Raw genomic sequence first — 24,013 nt, forward strand, 5'->3', positions numbered from 1 at the left:
GCAGGAAGAATAGTCAATTCTTTGAAATCTTTTGTTATCCGACCTGTCATTTCAATTAGTCCAAACTACCTACACTCATTTTCCCCCCACTCCACCTCCCCGCCCCATCGGTGTGTGACATTTCACTGATGAATAACTAGATGTAAGAGAACAAATTCTCTCTTATCACACAGTATTATTTTCACCTGTGGAATTGTGCAACCATAAAAAGAAAGCACACCTATTATTCATATTTGTTTGTGATCAGTCCTCGAACTCATAGCCCAATCGAACAGCCAACCCAGGCAGATCAAAAGCAGGGTTTTTCCCATTTTATAGCATCCTCACCATAGTCAAACAGTTCCCTTATCATCTTGCTGTACTTGAATTCCAGTTCATAAAATCACTGTCTTCACAAATTGACTTATTCAATTACATGGCTGAACTGCACACTAGAGGTCAGCCGTTAATGTCCAAGACGTACTGTGATGTGCTTTTGTTATTCCTAACCAGTGAGAGAGATAGTGTTCTGCATTATAAAGCTTTGGTCACCATCATTTTGGTCACCACCATTCTAATTCATTTTTGAAAATAAACTGGCAATTCAATCTAATAGTGAACAGATGAAAACACTAAATATTTTAGGACTAATGATTATAGAAATTTAATGTCAACATGACGCATACAAACATAAATAATAAAACCTTACAGTTTTGCTTCAATTCATTTTAAGCAATCCCTAATGGTGTACAACTAAAATAATTAGGTTCTGTCACCCATCTCTAAATACTATTTCTCTTTTCTCTTGCCCAAAACTTAATTAGAAAATCAGGGAAGTAAAAAATAATGGAGAAAGTACTAACAAAAAGCAGTGCAGGATTGAAAATGAACTTGGTTTGAAATGAGAAGTTTGTTTTGCCTATCATTCTAAAGGAAACTATATACTCATTTAGAACAAAACACACATTTTTATGACATTGTTAGAAAAAGTTCAAGCAACTAAGAAAAAAACCAAAGCTATTCTGTGCATTACACATTTTCTATTCATTGAACTCATGGTATATTGTACTTTATTAAAGTAATAAATGATGCCAACTTTTTAATCTAAAGGTTTTCAACACGCATATTTGAGAAAGTAAAACAGTGAAGGCACTGTTCAGATGGTTGAGATTTTGATTAACTGGAGTTCTACTGGTCAAAACTTAGTCTGAAATGTACTGAGGATACACAAGAGTCTTTTATGTTTTAAACTGATACCTAGTTAGCTTTCATAGCTTTCATTTTCAGTGTACCAAATTAATGTATGTCAATGATTTACTTACTGCTTTTGGAACTCTGATGGAGTGTTTCACCCAGTGTAAATACGGACAATGGTACAAGCCCTGGACTCTGTAATTTGGATATGATTTTTGCAACCGATTTCATTTGCGCAAGATTTCACCCAAACACTTAAAGACATTTATTCTATAGATAACTGAAGGTATATTTATGAAAAAGAGACCATTGCTTCAGCCAGAATAAATAGCAGTTTTGCTGGTCACAGACTTTCAGACATGGAACAGCACTGCAACTGGCAGTGGTACGTGCAAGATAGAGACTACAATTCATGCAATTCTTCGCCTTATTGTAAGTGGAATAAAACTGGAACACGTAGAATTTGAAAACATGGATCCTGTAGTTTTGTATGTCACCTATCTCTCTTACTTATTTTTCTGTCACAATTGGATATAGATGAGTTAACGCTTTCAAATTTGTGGTTTGCTTTCCACTGTGAATATTGTGATGATTTGGTTTTGTTTTTTTTTATGCCAAAGAAATCTAACCAATTATTAAACTGCCAATTTTTCTCTCCTTCCTCACTGAGTTAAGGAAATAGCTTTCTTTTTCTATAGTATATCTCCCATTCTTATTTCCATAAAACTAGTAGGCTTAAAAATATTTTGCTTCCATAGTTTCACATCACCAGCTGAAAAACAACATTAAAAATATTCAGGGCACACTGAAATGTAGGTATTAATTTTCACAGAACCACAGATTCACTAAAGCTGGCAGTCACATCTGGAGATGTTTAGTCCACCCCCGGTTCAGACCCAGGTCACCTCTAGATGGCTGTTAAAGAGTTGCCCAGAGTCATGCTTTGCTCAGTTTTAAGTGTTTCCAGGAATGGAGACTCTGCAAACACACTCAAAAGCCTCCTCTAGGGCTCAGTCACTCTTGAAATAATGATAATGATTATGATGATAATAACAACAACAAAACAAATTATGTTTAAACAGAGCTTCGTGTATTTCAGTTTGTGTCCACTGCCTGTCATGCTGACACTAGGCATCACTGAGAAGACTTTGGCTCCCACATATTTACTCAGGTATTTATATATACATTGATAACATCTCACTAAGCCTTCTCTCTTCAGGCTAAGCAGTAACAGCTCTCAATTTCTCTTTGTATGAATAATGTTTCAACCCTGTCATTGCCTTCATGGCCCTTCACTGGACTTACTCCAGCATGTACACTCTTTTATACCGAGGAGACCACCACCGGACTGAGCACTCCAGCTGCATCTCACCAGTGCTGAATAAAGAGGAAATATTGCCTCATCCCATGAAGTTGTTAGCTTTCTTTGCTGCAAGGACACATTACTGGTCAACTTTTTGTCCACCAGGACGCCCAAGACATTTTCCATCAGGCTGTTTTTCAGCTGGTCATCTCTCAGCATGCAAGGATTTGTTCCTCCCCAGATGCAGGGCTTTCCTCTTCCCTTTCTTGAACTTCATGAGATTCCTGTTTCCATTTCTCTATCCTGTCCAGGTCCCTCAGAACAGCACCTTGTGCACAGATTACAGTATCTCATTTAAGGAAACTAATGTAAGAATTTCTCCATTTTCATTTTAATTCCCTAATGAACCCATGAATGTCAATCTTAAGTATATCCAAATGAATCCCTGAGGCAATGCAAAAAACAAAAATTATTGTGAATATTCTCACATAGACTAATGGATCGGTTGTTAGAATTTAAGCAAGAAGTTTTCAAACTTACAAACTCCTTTATTTACAAGAAGTTTCCAGGATAGAATGACATCATTTAGGTTGGAAAAGACCTTTAAGATCACTGAGTCCAAATGTAAACATAACACTGCCAAGTCCAGCACTAAACAATATCCCTAAGATATCTAAGATGTCTACACATCTTTTAAATACCTGGACACAAGGATACAAGGATAGTGACTCAACCACTTCCCTGGGCAGCCTGTTCCAATGCTTCACAACCCTCTGGTAAAGCATTGGAAGGTTGGAAGCTTGAGAAATCATCCACTGTCAGTGACGCAGTTTTCAAATGATCAGTATTTTGCTTCATCTAGCTAATCAGTATGAGCTGAACACGTTTGATCAGTACTAGCCACTACATATTAGCTCATACAGTACTCAAAGTTACTAGAGACAAATTTTCAGTCACTGAATTTGTCATGCAGACTCAACATTACAATTCTGAAAATGGACAGGTAGATGTCTAAGTTGGTACAACTAAAGAAAATATTAATTGCTCATACCCAAAACACTTTGGTTGAAATACATAGCCACAAAAGAATCCCTACACCAAACCATGAGCAATGAAAATTAATTGTCAAAAAAACCCACTCAGGTCTCTATAACGAACTCTATTACATGGTTCATTGTCCAGCATTAATTAGCTACAGCCAGCTTAGTATCATCTTTTATTTTGCACTGAGGCAACAGCCATCAAGAAGCAGTTTGTCTGTAAGCACAACCAATGGGGTTAGGTTAAACCCCTCCCAGTGCTGTTCATGCTGGAGAGTTACAGTGCTGTGCACTGACTTCATGCTTCTTGACAGCTCAAATACCACAAACGAAGAGTTGCATGAAGAACTGAAATGACAGGTCTTAAGGGATCAAGAAGGAAAGCACTAAGCTTTTCTGTTCGTTAGTAAGGGATCAGTGCCAATCAATGTTTTAATTACTTAGACTAATTAAGATAATGAACAACAGTAAGCCTACAATCAATTAGGTTTATCTAAACTTTCTATTTCTAGGATAGGACCCTGAGAACTCCATTCTCCTTATAGGTACTTAAAATGTGAAGGCTGTACTACTTCAGTCTCAGAAAACAAAACAAAACATCACAGACTCAAAAAAAAGTTTGCATTGAAAAAAAAAAAAGGATGCAGAGAAGAAAAAATAACTTTGCTAAACATAGTGAGTCTACAGATCCCATAGACTAGAAAGCTAGGAAAGCATGTTGAATTTTAGCAAAGCAATGATTCTTAAAATTATTTGCAGAGGTAAAATGTCTTTTTTTAACAGGAATTAAAAAATAGAATATTTGTGCACAGTTACACTCCCTTTTTAAAAGATTTGTCTATTCTTCACAGATGAAAAAATTAGAGTTTGACTTTTTATGTCATTAAAGAGCTCACCCTTTCTTCATTGAAAGTGCTGAAAGATCAGCAGAAAATAAGCCTTGTCTGTCTGACTGCTTGCCTGATCATACAACACAGATACCACTGAAAGGATCTTTGTCATTTTTGGAAACAGTTGGGTCAATTAAAATGAATTTTAAACATCCGGAACCAGAAATAAAGTGAGAAAGTGTGTCCATTTGAATATTAAGAAAGAAAGGCTGCTACTGTTTAAGCTTTACACTATAATGTTACTTTACTGACTTCTAATGAGTTTCTGCAACTTAAATTAAATTTCTTTGATGAATTTTTCAGTCTATCATTTCCATATGACTGCTCAAGCTTTGTTTTTACTTCATGATGCATAATTGACAACATTTCTGTACCAGATTCCACAGACATTTATAAAAACTGGTGCTCACTTTTGACATTAAGAAAAGGAGTGGAGAAGCTACCAAGAGAAAGCATAAAGACAGGTGAAGAGGAAAAGGGATGCACAGAAAGAAGCAGAAAGGGTAAAAGGATACAGGAAATCTGAATTGCTGAACTATCAGGGTGAAGTCCAGAGGATATAAACAGCTTAGCAGAAAAGCAGGGTCACTCTTTGGTGCCATTTTGAATTCCCCCCACGCCAGCAGACGAGCACTTGCTCACAGCAAAATGCATACCTTCTCAAAGCAGAAGGCATCCCCTGGATTGTGACAAAAAAGAAGACTGGAGCATCAACACTAGTTTTAGATCATAGACTATGCTGTCTTTGTGCTACTTCGGGTATCTTGGCAGAAAAAGGAAAAAATTAATTATCAGAGAAATCTTGCACACTATTTTAAAAGATTTTTCATTAGCATAATTTAGAGATAAATATTATAGAGGTGAGATTTAAATCATCCTAAAATACAAACTGTAGTAGCCTTCTAAAACGATCAGTCTTCCGTATTAGCACTATACAGTCAAAGCCATCAGCATTCCCTGAAACTGTGCATACCCCGAAACTGTGCATTACTCTTCTAAACGGCAAGGAGTGCTTGCCTGCTTTACTAACTTCTTCTTCCTGAATCCAAAATCTGAAAGCTATTAACAGTTTTCCCACGATGTCCAAATGTACTCGTAAAGAACTACAGACAAGGGCTTTTAATCTACTTCTTAAAAGTTAGCTTCAGATAGGGTACCGGGGTGACACTTGTGAAAGCAATTAAGAAAAAAACCAAAGAAGTAAGAAAAGAAAATCTCTTCTTTCAAATCTGACAGTCTCAGCACAGACTCTTCTCTTGCCTACAGTCAGATGTCTAAATATCATCACTGAGGATGATCTATGCACAAGAGATAGCAGCCCTTTCTGTATTAAGGTATCTATAGCTCAAGCAGAACAGTTCTGATGACTTGCAAATGCAGTTTTACATTCTGTTCATCACCTAAGAAGTAAATTAATAAACACCTAATAAGAAAACTGTAATTAGAAAAATTATCTCGTTAATATGAGGAAGACTGTAATGGACACAGATTTGACCCAAAATCTAAAACCTGAGAATTAGATTTGGTCCCCATACATTAGAGACCTTTTTCTTATTCTCACTGGTTCTTCAAAATGCTTTCTTTGTAAAATGGAAAGACAGGACAGATTTATTAACATCAAAGAGATCCAAATTCTTGATCTGCAGGCTCTGAGAGCAGTCCATCTTTCCCACAAGGTTAAAGTGTATTTTGCAAGGAAGAATAAGATAATACACTCAGATAAGGAAAAGAAAAAAAAAATCACAAAAAAATCAGATGCTAAAGACTTGGCAGATCTGCTCAACATCAGAAATGTATATTTACTAACAGCGGCACCCTTAAATTCTCAGTCAAGTAAGTGCAGATGTTAGAGAGGAACCCATAGAGAATTACTGTTCTATGCATCTGAGGAGAAAGGCTTGGTGCATTCCAGACAAAAGGTGGATTTTTCTGCCTGTTAAAAAAGTCAACAAACCAAGGCATCTTGCTGCAGTTGGGGAATCTGAGAATAATTTGGCTGGAATTTTCATATAAATAAAATCTACAAATTTTATCCAGAGTCCAGCTTCTTCTTTTCAGAATCAGATAAACAAATTCATGGCCAAGTCTAGTCAAAAATCCTCTCTAACCACCATTCACATTTCTTCAGAAGGAAAAAATTAGCAAAAATTTGAAATAGAACTGGAAAAGAAGTTTTTAGGAATACCTGTAAGTTACATGGCTATGAGAGAAGAAATGCCTTTTTTTTCCCCCCATCCTACACTTGATACAGAAAAAAATACCAGAAAGCTTCAAGGTTTATGCAGACTTTAGTTTTTGTCCAACTGCTTATAAGTAACCTATCTGTTATCTAAATTGAGACAAATCATGGATTGTCACAAAGACACATTTGCTTTTCTCAAGACACCAAATGAACTCCTGCTCTGTGTGGGTACTGAGCTACTGTCAAATAGTGTATAGCAGCGAAAATTTTTCTAATGGAGTTCCTGCCATGGGAAAAATCACACATATTTTTCACGTAAATCTAAAAGCTATTTTTAACATACTCATGTTATCCACACCACTATACTTACGAATCTCCAAAGCACTTCATTTCACTGTACTATTTTTAGAAATCTGTAATTCATGAGTAAAAACCAACACCAAGCTGCTAAGTAGAATGTAAATCATCCATCTAAAAGAATCATGTTCCATTAACAAAGGGAGAATGTTTAGAAATAAAACTTAGGAAAAAAAGAAAAAATAAAACATGAAAACAACCCAGTTCTAGCTTTTGTTTCTATCCAGACTGGAGATATCTGCAAAAAGTTATAAATAATACCTTTTCAATTGCAGAATAAGAAGCAACTGACTTTTTATGTATTATTAATTCCAAAAAAGTTTACTACAACTTACAAGGGTGAGTGTCAAGACAACAGTGCCAGTTTCTTTTCAGTGGTGCCTAGCGACAGGACAAGGGGCAATGGGCACAATCTGGAACCCAGGAAAGTCCATCTGAACATGAGGAAAAAACTGTATTCAAGGTGACAGAGCACTGGAACAGGCTGCCCAAAGAGATTATGGAGTCTACTCCTCTAGAGAAACTCAAAACCCTCCTGGATGCGATCCTGTGCAACCTGCTCGGGGTTAAACTTACTTCAGCAGTGGCATTGGACTGGGTGATCCCTAGAGGTCCCTTCTAACCCCTAACGTTCTGTGATTCTGTGATTTTCCAGCAACCTGCTTTGCCTGTGAACCGCAAAGCATCAAAAGGCATCCTATAAATTAACTCTAATCCTTGTGTCTCCTGCCCCACAGCAATGTATACACATGCTGGCACACAGCTGGCATACGTGTAAGAACTGCCATCTCCAACAGTAATATTGTAATTTTCCAAAATTATAAAACACATTTGCTTAAATGCTCGCCATTGCTTTTCATTTCACTTCAAGTTTTCAATGATACCAACAGTGTGATACAAGAATCTCCAAATCAGCTTTTCAGTGGTTAATAAACAGTGCTGAACAATGCTTCTTAAAGTATATATATTTCCAAATGCAAGACCACAGCAAAAGCTTTATTGGCTCACACCAAGTCTGTGCAGTCTCCTCCAGCAACGTCAAAAGAAGATGCTATCTGGGCACGTGAACCTGTTCATTTTTTGAGGCGCATTCACTTCACTTTCTAAAGACATTAGAGCTGGTGTTCCTGTTTACTCTTTTGGTATTAATTTATGAAAATCCTGTACAAGAAACTATAGACACTGCCTGCCTCCACAAAAATATGCAGCAAATTCCATGTTTCATCTACTTTCAATTAACCTTCTACTAACTTCTTCAAACACAACAGTTGTATTATTAAGGGGTGAGTAGATATCCGTTCTGCTTTCACTTTATCCTCCATCCTCACAATTTGGCAGACCTCAGCCATAAGCCCCACACCTGCCTCTGTCAACTCTTCTTGAAAATGGGGGAGTCTCAGTCTTTCCAGTCCCTTCTCACATGGCAGCTGTTCCATCCTCTAGACATTTTAGCTGTCATTGGCTGCATCTTACCTAACTCGGTTGTGTCTTCTTGAGATGCGTATATCAGACTGCATTCCAGTACACAAGATGCGAGTGCACTAATGTTTATTATCATCTCTAATAGTCTCCTCCTTCCCTTTATTTCCTCAGGAAGAATTATTCATAGATCTTGTCTTTTACATTAAATAAGGCAAATAGACTCTCCCCACTTTTGTACTCAGTCTAGCATCTTGTTTAGTATTTATAAAATGCATCAATTCTTTACCTGAAAATATTGTACCAAACTGCCATTTAAGCAGTCTGTTCCAGAAGTTACAACGTAAATGCCCAGAATTAGCCATCAGATTATTGTTAAATTTTCTTCAAACTTCCTAAGCAAAATTCTCTACTGAAATCTCTATCTTCTCTACAAGAAAATATGTATACCTCAGCTGAAACAAGCCTTCAGTCATCTTTTTATAAACAAACTTAACTTACTACTCAAAGACAAAAAAGCATTTTCCCAGTCCTGAATTTATGTTTCTCTCTTCTCTACACTTTCTGAGGTTTGTCACACACTTCCTAGAATGAGAAACAAGGACTAGATTTGCACTACATTTAGCCTCACCGGGACCATATATGTAGGGTTAATCTGCCATTGCACTCCTGTTTATTCTACGCTTGTTTTTCCGTTGAAACATAATGCTAGACCCTACTGCCTCATCTTAACACAAGGAACGTTTCCACAAAAAAAAACCCCTTTCAGTTATTTTCAAAATCATAACATTTAAAGATATTATTCTGTATTCTGGACTGTATTTTTCATTATTATCTGTTTGCTCTTGCATTTGTTGTTGCTAAAATGCGTGCTGTTTCACTAGATTGGGAGACCAAATGACTATTTCTCTCTCCAATCCAGACAACACCAGCCAATGTTCTCAACAGATATTTTACAGACTTTTCTAAAGCATATATTTTCACCTTCACTCAGGTGAAAATCCCTTGGAAATGTCCATATATAATTAACTCCCATTGCCAAAACAAATTTAATATAATTTTCCCTTCTTGTTTCTTCCTCCTTCACATCTGCAAGTGCCAATAAAAAAATCCCCACCCAACTCTAGTGAAGCCTCCCATCCATATGCTGCTACTGAATTAGAAAGCATAGGGAGCTTAAAAAATACACAGTAACTTAAAAATTAGCTTCTTCGGCACGAACTAGAACTAAACCGCTATCCATTGAAGTTTCATAGACACATTTAGTTGAGGAATTTACATCTCAAGAGAATAAATTTTAAACTTCTATTGAACTCTCTTCCTGAACAGCAGCATTGCTTGGAAAAGGCTCTCAGAATTTCTTGGTAGTACGGAACTTGACAATGTCGTGTGGTCTGTGAAATTCTGTTGTTTGCTATTACTATGCACAGTATGACCATGTCCAAAGTGCTATTTACAGTCATGCTCCAGAATTTCTTTTTAAGAAAAACGATCATTTGCCACATATTTGCATTCACCTTGTATGAGTATTTTCCAGTCTGAATTATCTTTTATCAATGTATTCTGCTCAATTATACCACATAAACTCCTTATTCATCAGCTGGTATTATAATTCAGCATTCATTTTTCTCATAATACGTACATGGCAGTTTTGTATGTTTCAGTGAAAGCCACAGCAGCAACCTATAGACAACTTTATGTTTAAACGTCTTTTATAGCAATTTAAAGTCAAGATTTAACTTTATTCTTCACACTGCTGCCTTTAGAAGAAGGAAACAGTAAAATGTATTTAGTTTGCACCACCAAAAATTCATTAAAATTTTTGCGTATTACCAAATATTTGAAAGGATCAAATTAAAAAACATCTGCCTAACTAGTCTGAATAAATACAGCTTCAAGCAGACGCTACTTTAAGACAGAAACATCCTATACATCAGTAACTTTGTTGGGAGGTTGTTTTCTGAAAGTCAGGGTGGAAATAAAAGGGAACGGTGATCTTCACATAAGTATTTTCAGATTTTTGTAATACACTAAAACTGTTGTCAAAAGTTCACTGCTGCAACAGATGTTGCTACTCAACATTTTATCTCTGTTTCAGCCACTCCTCAGATAAGGTGTGAAGATACTGTAACCCACCACAGCAGTTGTGCGGTGCGAACATAAGTTTTAAAAAATCTAAGATTTCTATATTGTTCTTTCTCCTTTCTTCTTCCCTAAGAATTGCTCCTATATTAAGACTATGATACATAAACTTTCGAAGTACGTAGACATGTTCTTAAGCGGTCTAGCAAATACAGACACATTGGAATTCCCTGCCAGTTCTGACAAGGGAATATTAATGACCTACACTCCTTTATATGCTAGTAGTCTTTACTGATGCTGCAGGGAACTGCACACAGTGAGACAGTTACCCATACCAAAGTTTCTCCAGCAATAATTTCTGTTAACACTTGACATTAACCTAAATAATATGGTTTTTCCAACCCTGATGGGATATTAAAATACTGTTCCCTTATCCAGATTTCTTGGGTGTTGGGAAAGACAGGAGTCCCTGGATTTCCTGACTCTGATTTTACATATGCTCTAGAAAACCCCATTTCATTCCTGGAGAAAATTCACTGCCTCTGCAGTCAGCCACAGGCAATGCTACTATGGCTTAAAGGCTTCTCAGAATGCCAGAGCTTGCGACTCAGCTCTGCTCGGTGCTCTGCTGTTGGGGGCCCTGCACCCACCTAAATTTACGGCAGCTGTCAAACAGACCTGGAAGTGATCGTCAAAGCTGCAGAGATAAACTCAGAAAAACATTCAGGAGAAACATTCTGCAATTGCTCTTCAGTTTATTTTGTAGTTTAAAGCCCTGGCAAACTATATTTAATTCTGAATCGACACTTTACAAAATGCACACAGATTTTTTGTTCATATTAAATATTGAAATGTTTTCTTAATGTGCAGATTTAGAAATAACCTGAACACCTTCTTAAAAACTAAGTGAACTGGAAAACAATATCCCTCAAGCAGGTCTCAATTTTGCTATTAATACTTCATAAGCAAGTTAAGCAGATACGGTGGTATTTTGGAATTAAATTATTCAAATTTGTTTTAATGTAAGAACTTGAAAAATAACAGTTTGATAAATCCTGGTTTATGCAAACATCCGTATTATCTGTAGTTTCTGTGATTAAGTCGGTATGTTTGGAATGATCACATAGTGTTTTCCCTTTCCCTTGATCCTCCATCTCAGCTATCACATGTATTCCAAAGCCTTCCCTGTGCTGCAGAGCAAAATGAATGCATCTAGAAAGGTTTGGTATGACTAGCTGTCCCACTTTTCTCTAAGACTAAAACTCCTGAGAACTGATTGGTGATTTACTTGATGTATTTTAATATCATATTTAACAAGTGCAATATAAAATTAGTCTCAAAATACTATATACTAATTTTCATACAATCAACTGGAAAATGTCCTTAGGGTTGAACTGCAGAGAGCGTATAAAAATTCCTTTAAAAAAAAAAAGAAATTGAAAGCTCCTTTTTCTAATTTTTTTTTTTCAGGAAAGGCAGTCCATATTTAATCTTTCTTGCATACATCAGCATTATTAAAAGACACGGCAATGTAAATAATCTTACAGAAAATGGATGTTATCAGCACTAAGATATGAAGATAAATGATACTCAAAAAATTACTAATAAAAACCAGAAAGATTTTATCTTTGGATTTTCAGTTCTTGCTACTGCCCATAACTGAAAGCAGTAATTGAAATAAACTCTTTAAATATGTAAGAGTTTAAATCTAAATGTAATATGACAGAAATTTAGTCCTAGTTACCAAAGGCACACACTCAAAAAAGTAAATAATTTCCATGTTGGGCTTGTTGGCATATAGCGTTTACAAAGCTATTCTGGAATAGTTTGGGGTTTCTTCAGTGTAAAACATGTATGTCCAGTTGCAAGACTTACTGTAAGATAATTACTTTGGAAGATCTATTTAGGTTAGTTTACTGTTCTAGACAAATGCTTTGAAACAAAAAATTTCAATGAGGACTGCATGAACGTGTTTTAGCTTAAAAACATTAAAAAAAATTAAAGGGGAATAATGGTATTAGCAGGGAAAAACAGGCTTTCTTTAAAAAACATAATGAATTAGCATGATGTAACAAGTCAAAAATATAGGAAAAATGGCCATCTTACATTTGATTTCACCAATACTAAATTACTGCCCTTAGATCAAATTTAAACAAGAACTTGTCTCAATTACCCCAACATTTGTAAAAAGTAATCACCGTCCTGTCAGCATTAAGTTTTAGTCCTTCTTGATGCTGCTCTACAGAACATCATGAAGACTTTTCCATTAAACGGTGTAATGCTAATTGACACGCAAGCATCATATGCAGGAGCCAAAGACAGAACAAAGCATTATTCATATTTCAAACAATTGGGAATTGAAGCCATATACAATAAATGTATTGTTTGTGTTTAGTATTTCTGTTTGCCTTTTACAGTCAGCTGTGATCACTTCTAAATGAAGAAAGAACTGTGGCTTCTATTCTAAAACGGTGTCTTTCAATTTTGCTTACTTCACTTACTTAGTCAACAAGTATAAACTTACTTTGTATATTAACAAAGAGAATCAAATCTTGTATGCAAACGTAAGGACATGGTGTGTATCCAGTCCACCAGGAAAGGGGTTTTTGGCATTTCCCTCCTGCACCCCTTTTTTGAGAGGTGGCCATGGAAGAGTTTATCATCCCGTGCCAACAGATTTCAAAGTTTGGGGTCTTTCACAGCAATGAAGAGTTACAAAGATGCGTCATTCCTTCCTTCAGCTGTGAGGGTAGTAGACAGAAACAGAAAAAAAGTACAAGGTTGTTGTTCCCTAGATCAAGGCTGGGAACCTCTTCAAAAGCATGAAGCAGGCTTGGGCTTACTACTTGGATCCTACCCACAGTGATTTTGCAGTGAGATCAGACAAGTACGAGCATCCATTTGCAATTACTCTGGAAAGAAAACAGTACAGTGGCAATGGCTGTATGTATCTTCTCTTCTGTAGTCGCTTGTGCTAGCAACAGAAAAATGATTTAAAAAATAGTAAGGCATGGCCTTTCTATGGTGATAGAGAAAAAAAAAAGAAAAAAGTTTCGTCCCTCTTATCACACTTTCTGTGTCCTTTCCCTACTAAAAGGAAATAACATAGTTGTGCCACCTCTTTGTGAAGAAGTTCAAGAAGGGCCAGGGACAAAAGTAAGGTCTGGGACCCTTTTACAAAGTGCTATATAAAAAGGAGCAGTATCTGCATGAGTGGAAGGCAGATCAACTCCAACACATCCAGAACTTTTTTCAGGTCCTCAAGAAATCCAGAAGAGCTAATTATGGAAGGAGACGACATATCTTTCTGTGTGTCTGCACTGAGAAGGCTCCCTGATACCATGCTATCTCGCACCCAGCCCATAAAATAACTGTGTCTGCAGAAATTCAGCATAACTTCCAAATAAACAAAGCGTAGTGTGTAAGAGTAAAAGGTTACTATGACTTTCAAAGATCTCTTTTAGATTGGTAAAACAGAAAAACATTAATTTACAGCTCACAGAATTAATGCAATATTTTGTGGAGGCATCTAGACACATATACGGCCCAGAATTAAATCTATACCATATAGTGTATACCATTTGTATATACATATATGAATATTTATGCAACTTAAAAGCCTGTGCATATTAACTACTTGTCAATCATAGTCTCCTTCTTTACTCTCGTAGGTTAAGAGACAGAGAAATATGTTTTATTGTTTTCAGCATTACATTGTAAAGGGAATAAAATCATCAAATTTAACTAGAATACAGGAGCTACCACAAGCCTCTTTGTTTTGTGGTAGGTGTATCACCACCTTTTAGCTGAAATTCAAACTAAGTCAGTGCAAGTGAACAAAACCTTGCATTTGATTTTTCTCTCTCCTTTCAAATACAGTTCTTTCTATAATATCTCAGAAATAAAAGGAATGCAGGAAAGGATGCATAAAGCTGAAAAACAATTTCAACTGTAAAAGAGTATTATGTTAATTTATACAAATTCTGGACATTCATACAATTCCTCAGTCACATCTTTTACTAGTAGTAAGCAGAAAATGAAAGTAATGTCAAAAGAGAAGCCTTCCGCCATAAAACAAGAGCTAGCCAGATTAGATAAATCCTGGCTATTTGAGGTAGCCGTTTCATGTACACCTGGTACATCTAAGCGCTCGCTCACTTCCTGCATTTCACAGTACCACCACCCACACAGCAAAAACTCTTAACAACAAAAACACAAGAAAGACCAACAGAAATAGAGTATTCAAAATTCTAAAATCATTTTTAAATGATCAGGTGAGAAACTGCCCTTATGTTCTTGGTAAGTTATATTGTCCAGCTCCATTATCTCCTTAAGAAAATAAAGTGAAACCAGTTACCTAGCCTATCACTTCTTAACATAATTGATTATTCTGTATTCTGGCATGTCTTAACAGAGACCCTGATCTGAAGTCTTTGCTAGTACATAGGACAAGTGAGTTTGTCTTAAACTATTCCTATTTCTTTTAAAGGAAAAAGTAGTTAACGAAATTATTATTCCATTATACTTTAGTTACAAAATTCTAGCAGTATTTATCAATTTTTACTTAGTTGAATCTTTCTTATCTTTTACCTTTTTTAAATCTTAGGTCTTTTAAGTGTTTTTAAATTGTCACTTTATTTCTCCTGTTGGCTAATTACAAGATGCAACAGATACTAAGTAATAACCATAGGTGATACTGCCACATTATAAATCCCTCCAAGAAGATAAACTAATGTATCTTTGTGTGGCTACCCTCTATTCTCATAACTCTGTCTAGTAATACCAACTAATGACAAATATACAAAATCATAAAGGATTAGCTTATGTGAGATCTTCCTGTACAAAACTCAACTGATTTGTGCATTTGTGAAAGATGATCAGTGATATTTAGGGTGGGGTGTTTCCAACTAACAATAACAGCACTCCTGTCTTATTACGTATTAGCATAACCACATTAAATTACTTATGATCAGGTAAGACAGTATGGTATAAAAAGTGTCTAAAACCCATAGAAAAAAACAAGCAATTAATCTATTATCTTGAAGAGACCTATGCTCTGTTCTCCAGTCAAGGCAGTACACTAGTCCTGTAGAGAATCAGATCATTAAGAATCTGTCTTTGAAAACACTATTTATCCACTATTAATAAATATTTATTATCACATCATCTTTACTCTGTCTTAGTTTCTTTTAAGGCTGCATCTCGTTGTCCAGGCTTGTTTCACTGAGAGTAACTCCCACAAAAAGATTATCTTCATGCATCTTACAACCTTTATTCTGCATATGAAAGTCCACAACAACATCATGAGGGCCTCCTAGACCTAGCTAGCAAAGTCTAATAGGTGACTTATACTTTGGTTCATGTTATTTAAGATAAAAAAAGAATCATAAGTGCAATACAGCAGTTTTGGAACACCGAATCTGAAATCTTCTTTAAAAACTGTACTGGGACATCAGCCAATTTTGAAGTAAACTCCATGCTAACCTTCAAACACACTATCCTCTTTCCCCACAGTGAAGAATGACGAAAGAGGGAACCTTCTGTTTAGTGTAACATGATTACGGAAACTCTACCTTCGTCTCACAAATACAGGACTAACAAAGGAGTTTCTGGGGTTTGACTGGCTTTTTGCAAATTGATAACCAGCTGGGGTTACCAAAACATCTTTGACTGCTCACCCACAGGAGGTTGGACATTACCTAAAGCAGAACAGGTATACCAGATTCTAAAAGTCTATGTTTGCTAAGCACAGAATTTACTTTTAAAATAGGTGGATTACTACAACTGCAGAAACATCTAACATATGGGCCCACTTACCAATTAATTATTTGCTGGATAAAGTGTTAAAATGTCCTTGGCTTCACCTTAGACACAATCATCCCAGCTGGTCATTATCTACCTGGAAAGGGGCCAAAGAATCTCAGCTGTCAGTACTTGACATATATGTATGTTTTTCCTTTCGGGTTTTTTTTTTCCCCATATATGTCACTTTCATAGAGCTACAGTTAAAAGAAGGAAGTCTTATTATACATGAAAGCGGAAAGATTTTGTATCTCACTGTAATTTAGTACATCAGGAGTGCAGGTGGTAAGTGGAGTGATACGGAACTCTACAATACACGTTTACCGAGAACTGATTAATTCAATCTTAGAGACACTGGTTTGAATGTTGTGTGTTCCTACTTAATTCAACTTTTTTTTTTTTTTTTTTTTTTTTTTTTTTTTTTTTTTTTTTTTTTTTTTTTTTACACACAGATGTGTGAACAAACACAGAAGTCTTTGAAAGTCAAGAGCTGGAACAAAGTTACTGATTACTGATGTACCTGCAAAGACTTGGGTGGGATAATTCAGTCGGAAAACATCTCTCAATTAAGTGAATGCTAACAGCCAGCTTGTAGCAAGCCTAACGGTCAGCTTGTAGTAAACCTGCAGGTCAACAGGTGGAAAGCAAATGGCTTTTCTCATTTGCACATTACTTCTCCAAGAAGCCACAGCACAGTTGGGAGAACAAACACATGTAAACAAGACAGACCTAATGATTTCTTAATTAAAAAGAAGATATTATCTTCTCATTAATAGCAAACTAATTGACCAAATCCAACAGCTTCCCCTCAGTACAAGAAAACATAGGTACCTTTCTTCACTGAATTGTCAGACATTGAGGCCAGCCACAAAGTTGTCAGTTCTGCTTGATTTGTTTGGATACTGTACTCCACGACAGCTGTCGGAAATAATACATTAGAACAGCTGCTGTGGCAGTTACAAAGGGACTGGAATTTTAATTGGACTCGATATTATTTTGGGGGTAGGGAGGCAGTGTCCTTCTCTTTTTTTTAAACCAAAGTTATGAATGAAATATTCAAAGAATGACAGATGTCTTTAAGGTACTTGACCAAGCTCAGTCCTTGTTTTCAGCATGCAACTTTGTGGCCGTGGTCTCCACCATCTGAGCCATTAGCTGCTTAACAAAAACAGCATTAAGAAGAAAAATAATAATGAAGTTGCATACATAATCCTTTTCAAAAACTAGCTGTGATCTAGAGATGATCTCACAGTGTTTTAAGAATTACTCAAAAGGAAACTTATTCTGAGACCATTAATAAACATCAGCTGAAAATAAAAAACTCCTCATCATGGCCAAAACCAAAACATAAATGAATAATAAGCTTACTTTCAGCATCAGCATGGAGTAGCAAGCACAGGAGCACCACCATTGGCCTGACTACGTGCATCATCCAACAGCTTGGCACCAGCATGCTTTGGCAGCCTTGTTCTCACTGGCTTAGAAGCCACTGCGGGTCTGTCTGGTCTGTAATTTCAGATGAAGTATTTTCAGAGCCTGTGGAATAGATAAGAAAAAAACATAGTTAGAAAGAATAGGGCACAGATTTTTTCTAAGCATTCACAGTTTGAGGCAAAAAAATTTTAAAGACAAAAGAGTAAGGGAGAAAGAAAAAGAAACATGATTCATCTGTCACATCCTGGATCTCTAGCTGTATTCAACAACACCTTCTGAATCACAAGAACTGTCCTTGTTAATGAAGTATAAGCATAATATATTACTGGAGTACTCATGTTGCAAGAAGGGAAACAAAGTGGATTTAATAACCAGAATAAGAAGTCCACTATACAAGCAGAATACTGGGAGCTGATGCCCTGGCATCTGGTAAGAACAACATAGCAAAATCTGCTTCATGAGGTGTTCTGAAATCTAGATGACAAATGCTAGCACATTGCGTAGTTCAACAACTGTCAAAGGTTAAAATTCCTGTTGTGATTTCCTGTCTGAGTATCTGAATTATCCCTAATGAAGTCCATCAATGAATAAAGGACTGAGTTTCCAATTCAATCAATCTCATTTATGATGATGTGTAATCGAATATGATACACTGAGAGCACTACAGCTAAGCTACCTGACTTCAAAAAACAGTGCCTCATTCTTGTCCAAATGTACCAAACCTGAGAGATAACAGAAATTAATATAAAACACTTCTCCCTCCCACCAGAAACACTTTGAGATACCCCCAAATAGCCTCTCAAAGTCTATGAAATAACACTGAGCTGCTCAGGGAAGCACTGAAGTCACTATCCCTGGAGGTATTTAAAAGATGATACGTAGATGTGGTGCTGAGGGACATGGCTTAGTGGTGATTTGGCAGTGCTGGGTTGACAGCTGGAATCAATGATCTTAAAGGTCTCTTCCAGCCAAAGTGATACAATGATTCTATTCTATGATTCTATGAAATGTAATTTTATGTTTTGAAGGGCAAATTTGATACTATCTTTTTCATTACTACAAGTGGTTTCCATGCAGTGAAGTTAAAAACCAAAAGGACGAAATAAAAATTGTACTGATTACCATTCCACTAGATAGATCTTACAGATTTGTGAGTGATTTATAAAGAGTCCATCCTACAGTACAGTGCCACACTCAAAGAATCTACTCAAGGAAGAAAAGACATGAGCAGCTGTTAGCAATCTACGGCTTATATGAATCTCTTTTGTAAAATTATCTTTTGAATCAGCTACTGCCACAGAAAAATACAACCTAAGAAATCTTCACAGGCAAGCGCTGAAGGCATCAGACCCCCTCTTTCAGGCCAGCATTTCAAATGACAGCAAAGTCCATGAGACATCAGTCCTGCTGGACTCAATCTGCATCTGTGCAAGCACATCAGAGCCAAATGCTACCATAATGATTCCAAAGCTATCACAAAGATGGAGAGGTATGAAATCAATTTTCAAGGAAGAGGTGGTTTTGAGTTTTTCTGTACTGCAGGAGTTGTAACAGTGCCCTGAACTACCTCAACTCACTTACTGACAAAACTTTATCTTTTTTATTGGCATGCAAACTTACTAGCTGATACGTGAAGTTGAACAGCAGAAATGCAATGGATATGAAGATGTGCATCTGAACCATAAAATGCTCCTTTTAGCAGGGGAGGAAGCAGAGAGGAAATGACACTGATACTTAATAAGGGGAACAGAGGAGGGAAAAAGCAGGTGACCACAAAGGTGCCTGTTTTATACATCTGTTTTTTAAAGGGACCCTGGAGATTATTTTCACACATTCCGAACACTGCCACCAAAATACTAAATTTGGTATCTAATAGAAAAAATTATTATCTGCTAGGGGAAAAAAGGATAATTTAAAAAAAAATCTCATGATTCTGATATGTGAATTTGTATTTATCCTCATTTATCCTGTCTGCAGATAAAGGATGGATCACAAAACCTGGCAAAGAAAAGGTTGAGAAGAAAAAGGATTTTTTTTATTATTAAAAACCCCATTCCATTCTTTCACTCTAGACGCACTTACAAGCACTTAGAAATACCACACTCGTTGTCTCTGCTTTGAAGGTGATATTCATTACCATTAAGATCATAAAAACCAAAGCAGTTCCTAAGTAGCCTTGGTTTTGTATCCTTCCTCAGTACCCTCAGTACACCCCTCAGTACTTTCTGACAGTACTATCAGTAAAAGTGGAGATGTATAGTCCCCTCCACCCCACCCCAAGCATTCAACACAAACACAAAAGAATTTTCCTCAGTTGGGGTATGGCGGATGATTTGCACCTGGGCATGGGCACATGTACCAATTATCCTCAAAACGATCAACTGGGTGAACGAAACATCTGAACACTTGATTACTTCCCTGCAGTCTGTTAACTCTAATACCAAAACTAAACTTTTACGTCCTAACACAGTATTCAGAAGGAGATGGTCTCTGCTCCAAGACAGCTAAATTTATAGGAAATGCTTACCTGGAGGTAAATCTTAGAACCAAAAAGAAAAAAACCCAAAACCTCATTTTATTTAACTGCCTGCTTTTCCATGCCTGCACATAAATGCTTGGTAACACAGCTACTTCACAGAGCATGGAAGAGCTCTCAGAAGAGACTTGAGTAAGACAAAAAAAGAACTCATAGCAGATGCAGGGTGCCACATGACAAAACCCCCAATAACTTACTAAATTTCTTAACACAGGGATGTGAAGATATGAGAGCTCATTTGTCCTAATACACAAACAGGAGTTCCAGTAAAACTTGTTCAGATGTAGTTCACTGCCATCTCTGGTCATGGTCCTTCTCACAAGGACTTATGGGAAAACAACCGGGTACATGTTACATTTTTCAAAAAAATCAGTGTTTCTCTAAGAACAAGTGGTAGGAAAAGATTGAAAGAGAAGAGTGTATTGACATTCTGTTTCTACACTTCATTCATCACACCCACAATCCTCAATTACATCCATTCCCTAGCCACAGATTTCCATTACCATGCATATGCAAGTGAAGAGATACAAGGAAGAAATTTGAAACATTACTAGAATCAAGTCAAGTGCCAATACTTTACATCTTTGACTATCAACCAAGATTCCTCCTTAAAGAAGAAAATAAATAGACTTCACAGACAGTTCTTGGCTGTAAAATCCTGACAGCTGAATCATTGTTAGAAAGAATAGGGAAAAATGCATAAAATTAATGCTCTTAGGCTGTTTAACCAAAATCAAATCAGAAATATCTCTGGGTAAATCAATGTCTTTCACAGGGAATTAAATTTTCCAAAGGAACAAGGGAAACTGTCAGAAGTTCTACATTTAGCTTGCTCTTTTATTGATTAAACATGATAAAAGTTTTCTGCTTGAGAAATTCCATGCTTCATTCTGTTTTTATTCTTAAAAAAGCCAAAATGGAAACACATGATTAAGGAAATTTAAAAGATGTGTTGAGTGTTCCAAAGCTTAGTCTTATCAGTCCCTCGATAACAATATACCTTAATGTTACTCTGTCATTTCTGAATTTCTCTTTTACTTATTCCAACACAAGTGAGCATCCACCCTGGAACCACAGGTTTCTGATGTCAAGCAGGCCTTTAAAAAAAGCACCACTGATTTGCAGTGATAGGTGGAATTTTGCTTATGTTCAATAACTTACTACATTCAATTTTCTAAACCATAATTCAAATTCAGACTTCAGCAAGGATTCCTCTGTCACCTTGCAAAACAGAAAATGAATTTTCAGTAACCAAAGAAATAAAGGAAATAATTTAAATTAATTTAGTGAGTAAAATAATTCAATGACAGCAAAGTACACTAAAAATTACATCACAGGGCTGTTTTCTCATGCAGAAAGTTGTTAAAAACCTAGTATTTTTGCAGTTAGAGAAATACTAATGTTCATATGTAATCTTAAACCATACACAGAAAATCCTGCCTAACCTGATCTTTATACAGCTTCACTCACATTCTATATAATGAACTAAAATACCCATTTTTAAGTTGTCGTATACCTCTATGCTTACAAACTTCTGCCATCTTAGTCACTTCCGCAGATTGTAAGAACTTTTCTTACTTGTGGTGCAGAAATAATTCATTAAAGCATTCTGCATTCCTAACTCCCAAATAATGGAACAAGAGAAAAGTATTGTAATGGTTACAGCTGAATTACTAAGGTGAAATTAGCCTTGCTAGAGGAGAAAGACATAGTTTAAGTAGACAAAGGAACTATCTTCTAATAAGATTGACTTCTCGCCTGAAGAACACAAACTGCCAATTCCCCAGACTTGACTTCGGTCACTCAAGAACCCTGTAAATTACTTAGGTACAGTAACCCTAAAATAGTTCAGCTCTGACTTCACCCATATAAGAAACTGAATAAACTGAGAAATGGGAAACCGCCCCTTATTGAAAAAAAAAAAAGAACACAACGGGGGGGTGGGGGGAGAGGGAGTGGCAGGAGAAAAGGAGACTCAGGATTAACCTGAGACTCGCTCTATACAACTATCTGAAAGGAAGTTGTGTTGAGGTGGAGGTTGGTCTCTTCTCCCAAGCAACAAGTGATAGACAAAAGGAAACGGTCTCAAGCTGTGTTAAGGGAGGCTTAGGTTGAATGTTAAGAAAAATTTATTCACCAAAAGGGTTGTCAAACTTTGGAACAGGCCACTGAGTGACATGGTGGAGTCACCATCCCAGAATTATTTAAAAACCCTGTAGACACGGCGCTCAGTGGGGACATGGTTTAGTGATGGACTTGGCAGTGCTCCTAAAGCCATATACCATATTGGGCCATATATCACATACTCATCTGGCACTACCAGGAAAAGGGGCTCCAAAACCAGCTTTCAAGCAGATGTTCCCAGCAGTCCTACAGAAAAGCACCACTCCTAAGAAGAACAGCTAGACTGCACAGTTACTGTCAGAGTGTCAGAGTCAGCATTCTTTAGTGGCTTGCTTCTTCCCAGAAGAAGCTATCTGGACAACCTAGCAATGAGAATGATCCTACAGCTTCACTGCTATGCACCTGACATAGGCTTGCTAACATCGCTTGTATCTAAAGAGCCATCTCTGTTTCAGGAGAATTTTGCCTCTTCTGTGTCTCCTAAGCAGGGAAATTGTGAAATATTCAGGCCTTGCCTTTAGGATCAGGCACAACTGAAGCATTCCAGGTACTACAAATACTAAAATAAAGGTAAAAATATATTTGTAAGTTTGGAGCTAATAGGTCAAATCTGACTTCACCATTGCAAAGTATCTTTTCTCTATTATATTACTCTGCAATTTCTTCTTTTACAGCTTTTCTTTTTCCCTTTCACTTTATATTTTTGTTTCAATAGTATCCAATATACTTGTTGCTTAATCAGATTGAAGCATGACTGACTGAGACAGTGAATTTGCAGTACGCACAGGCCAGTAATCCAGCTGCAGCTAGTTTAGCCTGACTGCACTTTATAATAACGTTGCTGATGGCAATACAATCATATTAGAGGAAGAGATGGAGAGCTGAAACGGTTATTTTTCAAAAGTAGTTGGCATTATAAAATGATTTGATAATAAAGTACAAAGACTTCCTGAAGCAATAAAAGCACTACGCTTTTCCCATACTAATACATGGCATAACGGCACACAGTTGTCCGCAATTCCTCTTTTGGAAAAAAAGAAGATGAGAAGCAAAAAATACCTTGGTAATACAAAGTACTTTTTATTACACTCAAAGAAAAAGTATGAAAGCTGAAAAAGAGTTTAAAGTCAAAAAAAGCCTACAGATATTTTACTGTTGGAAGCTTCTTTATTACGGGAAGTATCACTTGGTACACTTCTAGATACCAACATCCTAATGTTGACATACCAATTTTGATACCAAATAAAATTGTAAAATCAGCAGCAGGGCCAGACAGCGCGGTTCAAAATATAGCATTGTCTATGGGTATGGAACCTATACCTCAAACCCCTTCAGATGCAAAACGAGAAACAGAAAGGTTATATCCCCAAAGATAGTACTCAATTTGGTGTAAGTAAACAGAACAACAGTAACAAAAGGTTTCCATTGTAAAACCCCTTACTGTTTTTACAATCAGAGATTGTACAAAGCATTAATTAGTACACATGCAGTCATTTCTCATTTTTGAGATTTTCTCTATGCTTTGGCATGGTACATCTTCCATACCCAGAGTTTTCAGGGTGCCTGGAACTCAAAGCACAAGCAAACTCTTAGCTACAAGAACATGATAATAAAAGTAAATTCCTGTTAGACTTGTGGTTCATCCTGTTACAACTCTGTTATAGCCTGCTA

The 24,013-nt window shown here is 36.5% G+C and overlaps 1 protein-coding gene across 1 annotated transcript in view; it reads right to left on the minus strand.

The window, feature by feature from the left end:
* The window catches only part of LOC104494585 (receptor-type tyrosine-protein phosphatase delta-like), a gene marked incomplete at its 3' end in the record, with an annotated part of 64,014 nt that extends 46,313 nt beyond the window's left edge, over window positions 1-17,701 (minus strand). Inside the window, exon 1 of the mRNA XM_010137446.1 lies at window positions 17,617-17,701. Coding sequence (XP_010135748.1) covers window positions 17,617-17,701 — 85 coding nt within the window. The remainder of the gene's footprint in view (window positions 1-17,616) is intronic.
* Window positions 17,702-24,013: the final 6,312 nt, after the last annotated feature.

The sequence above is a fragment of the Buceros rhinoceros genome, unplaced genomic scaffold (assembly GCF_000710305.1).
Source record: "Buceros rhinoceros silvestris isolate BGI_N320 unplaced genomic scaffold, ASM71030v1 scaffold1546, whole genome shotgun sequence".
In the NCBI taxonomy this organism is placed as follows: domain Eukaryota; kingdom Metazoa; phylum Chordata; class Aves; order Bucerotiformes; family Bucerotidae; genus Buceros; species Buceros rhinoceros.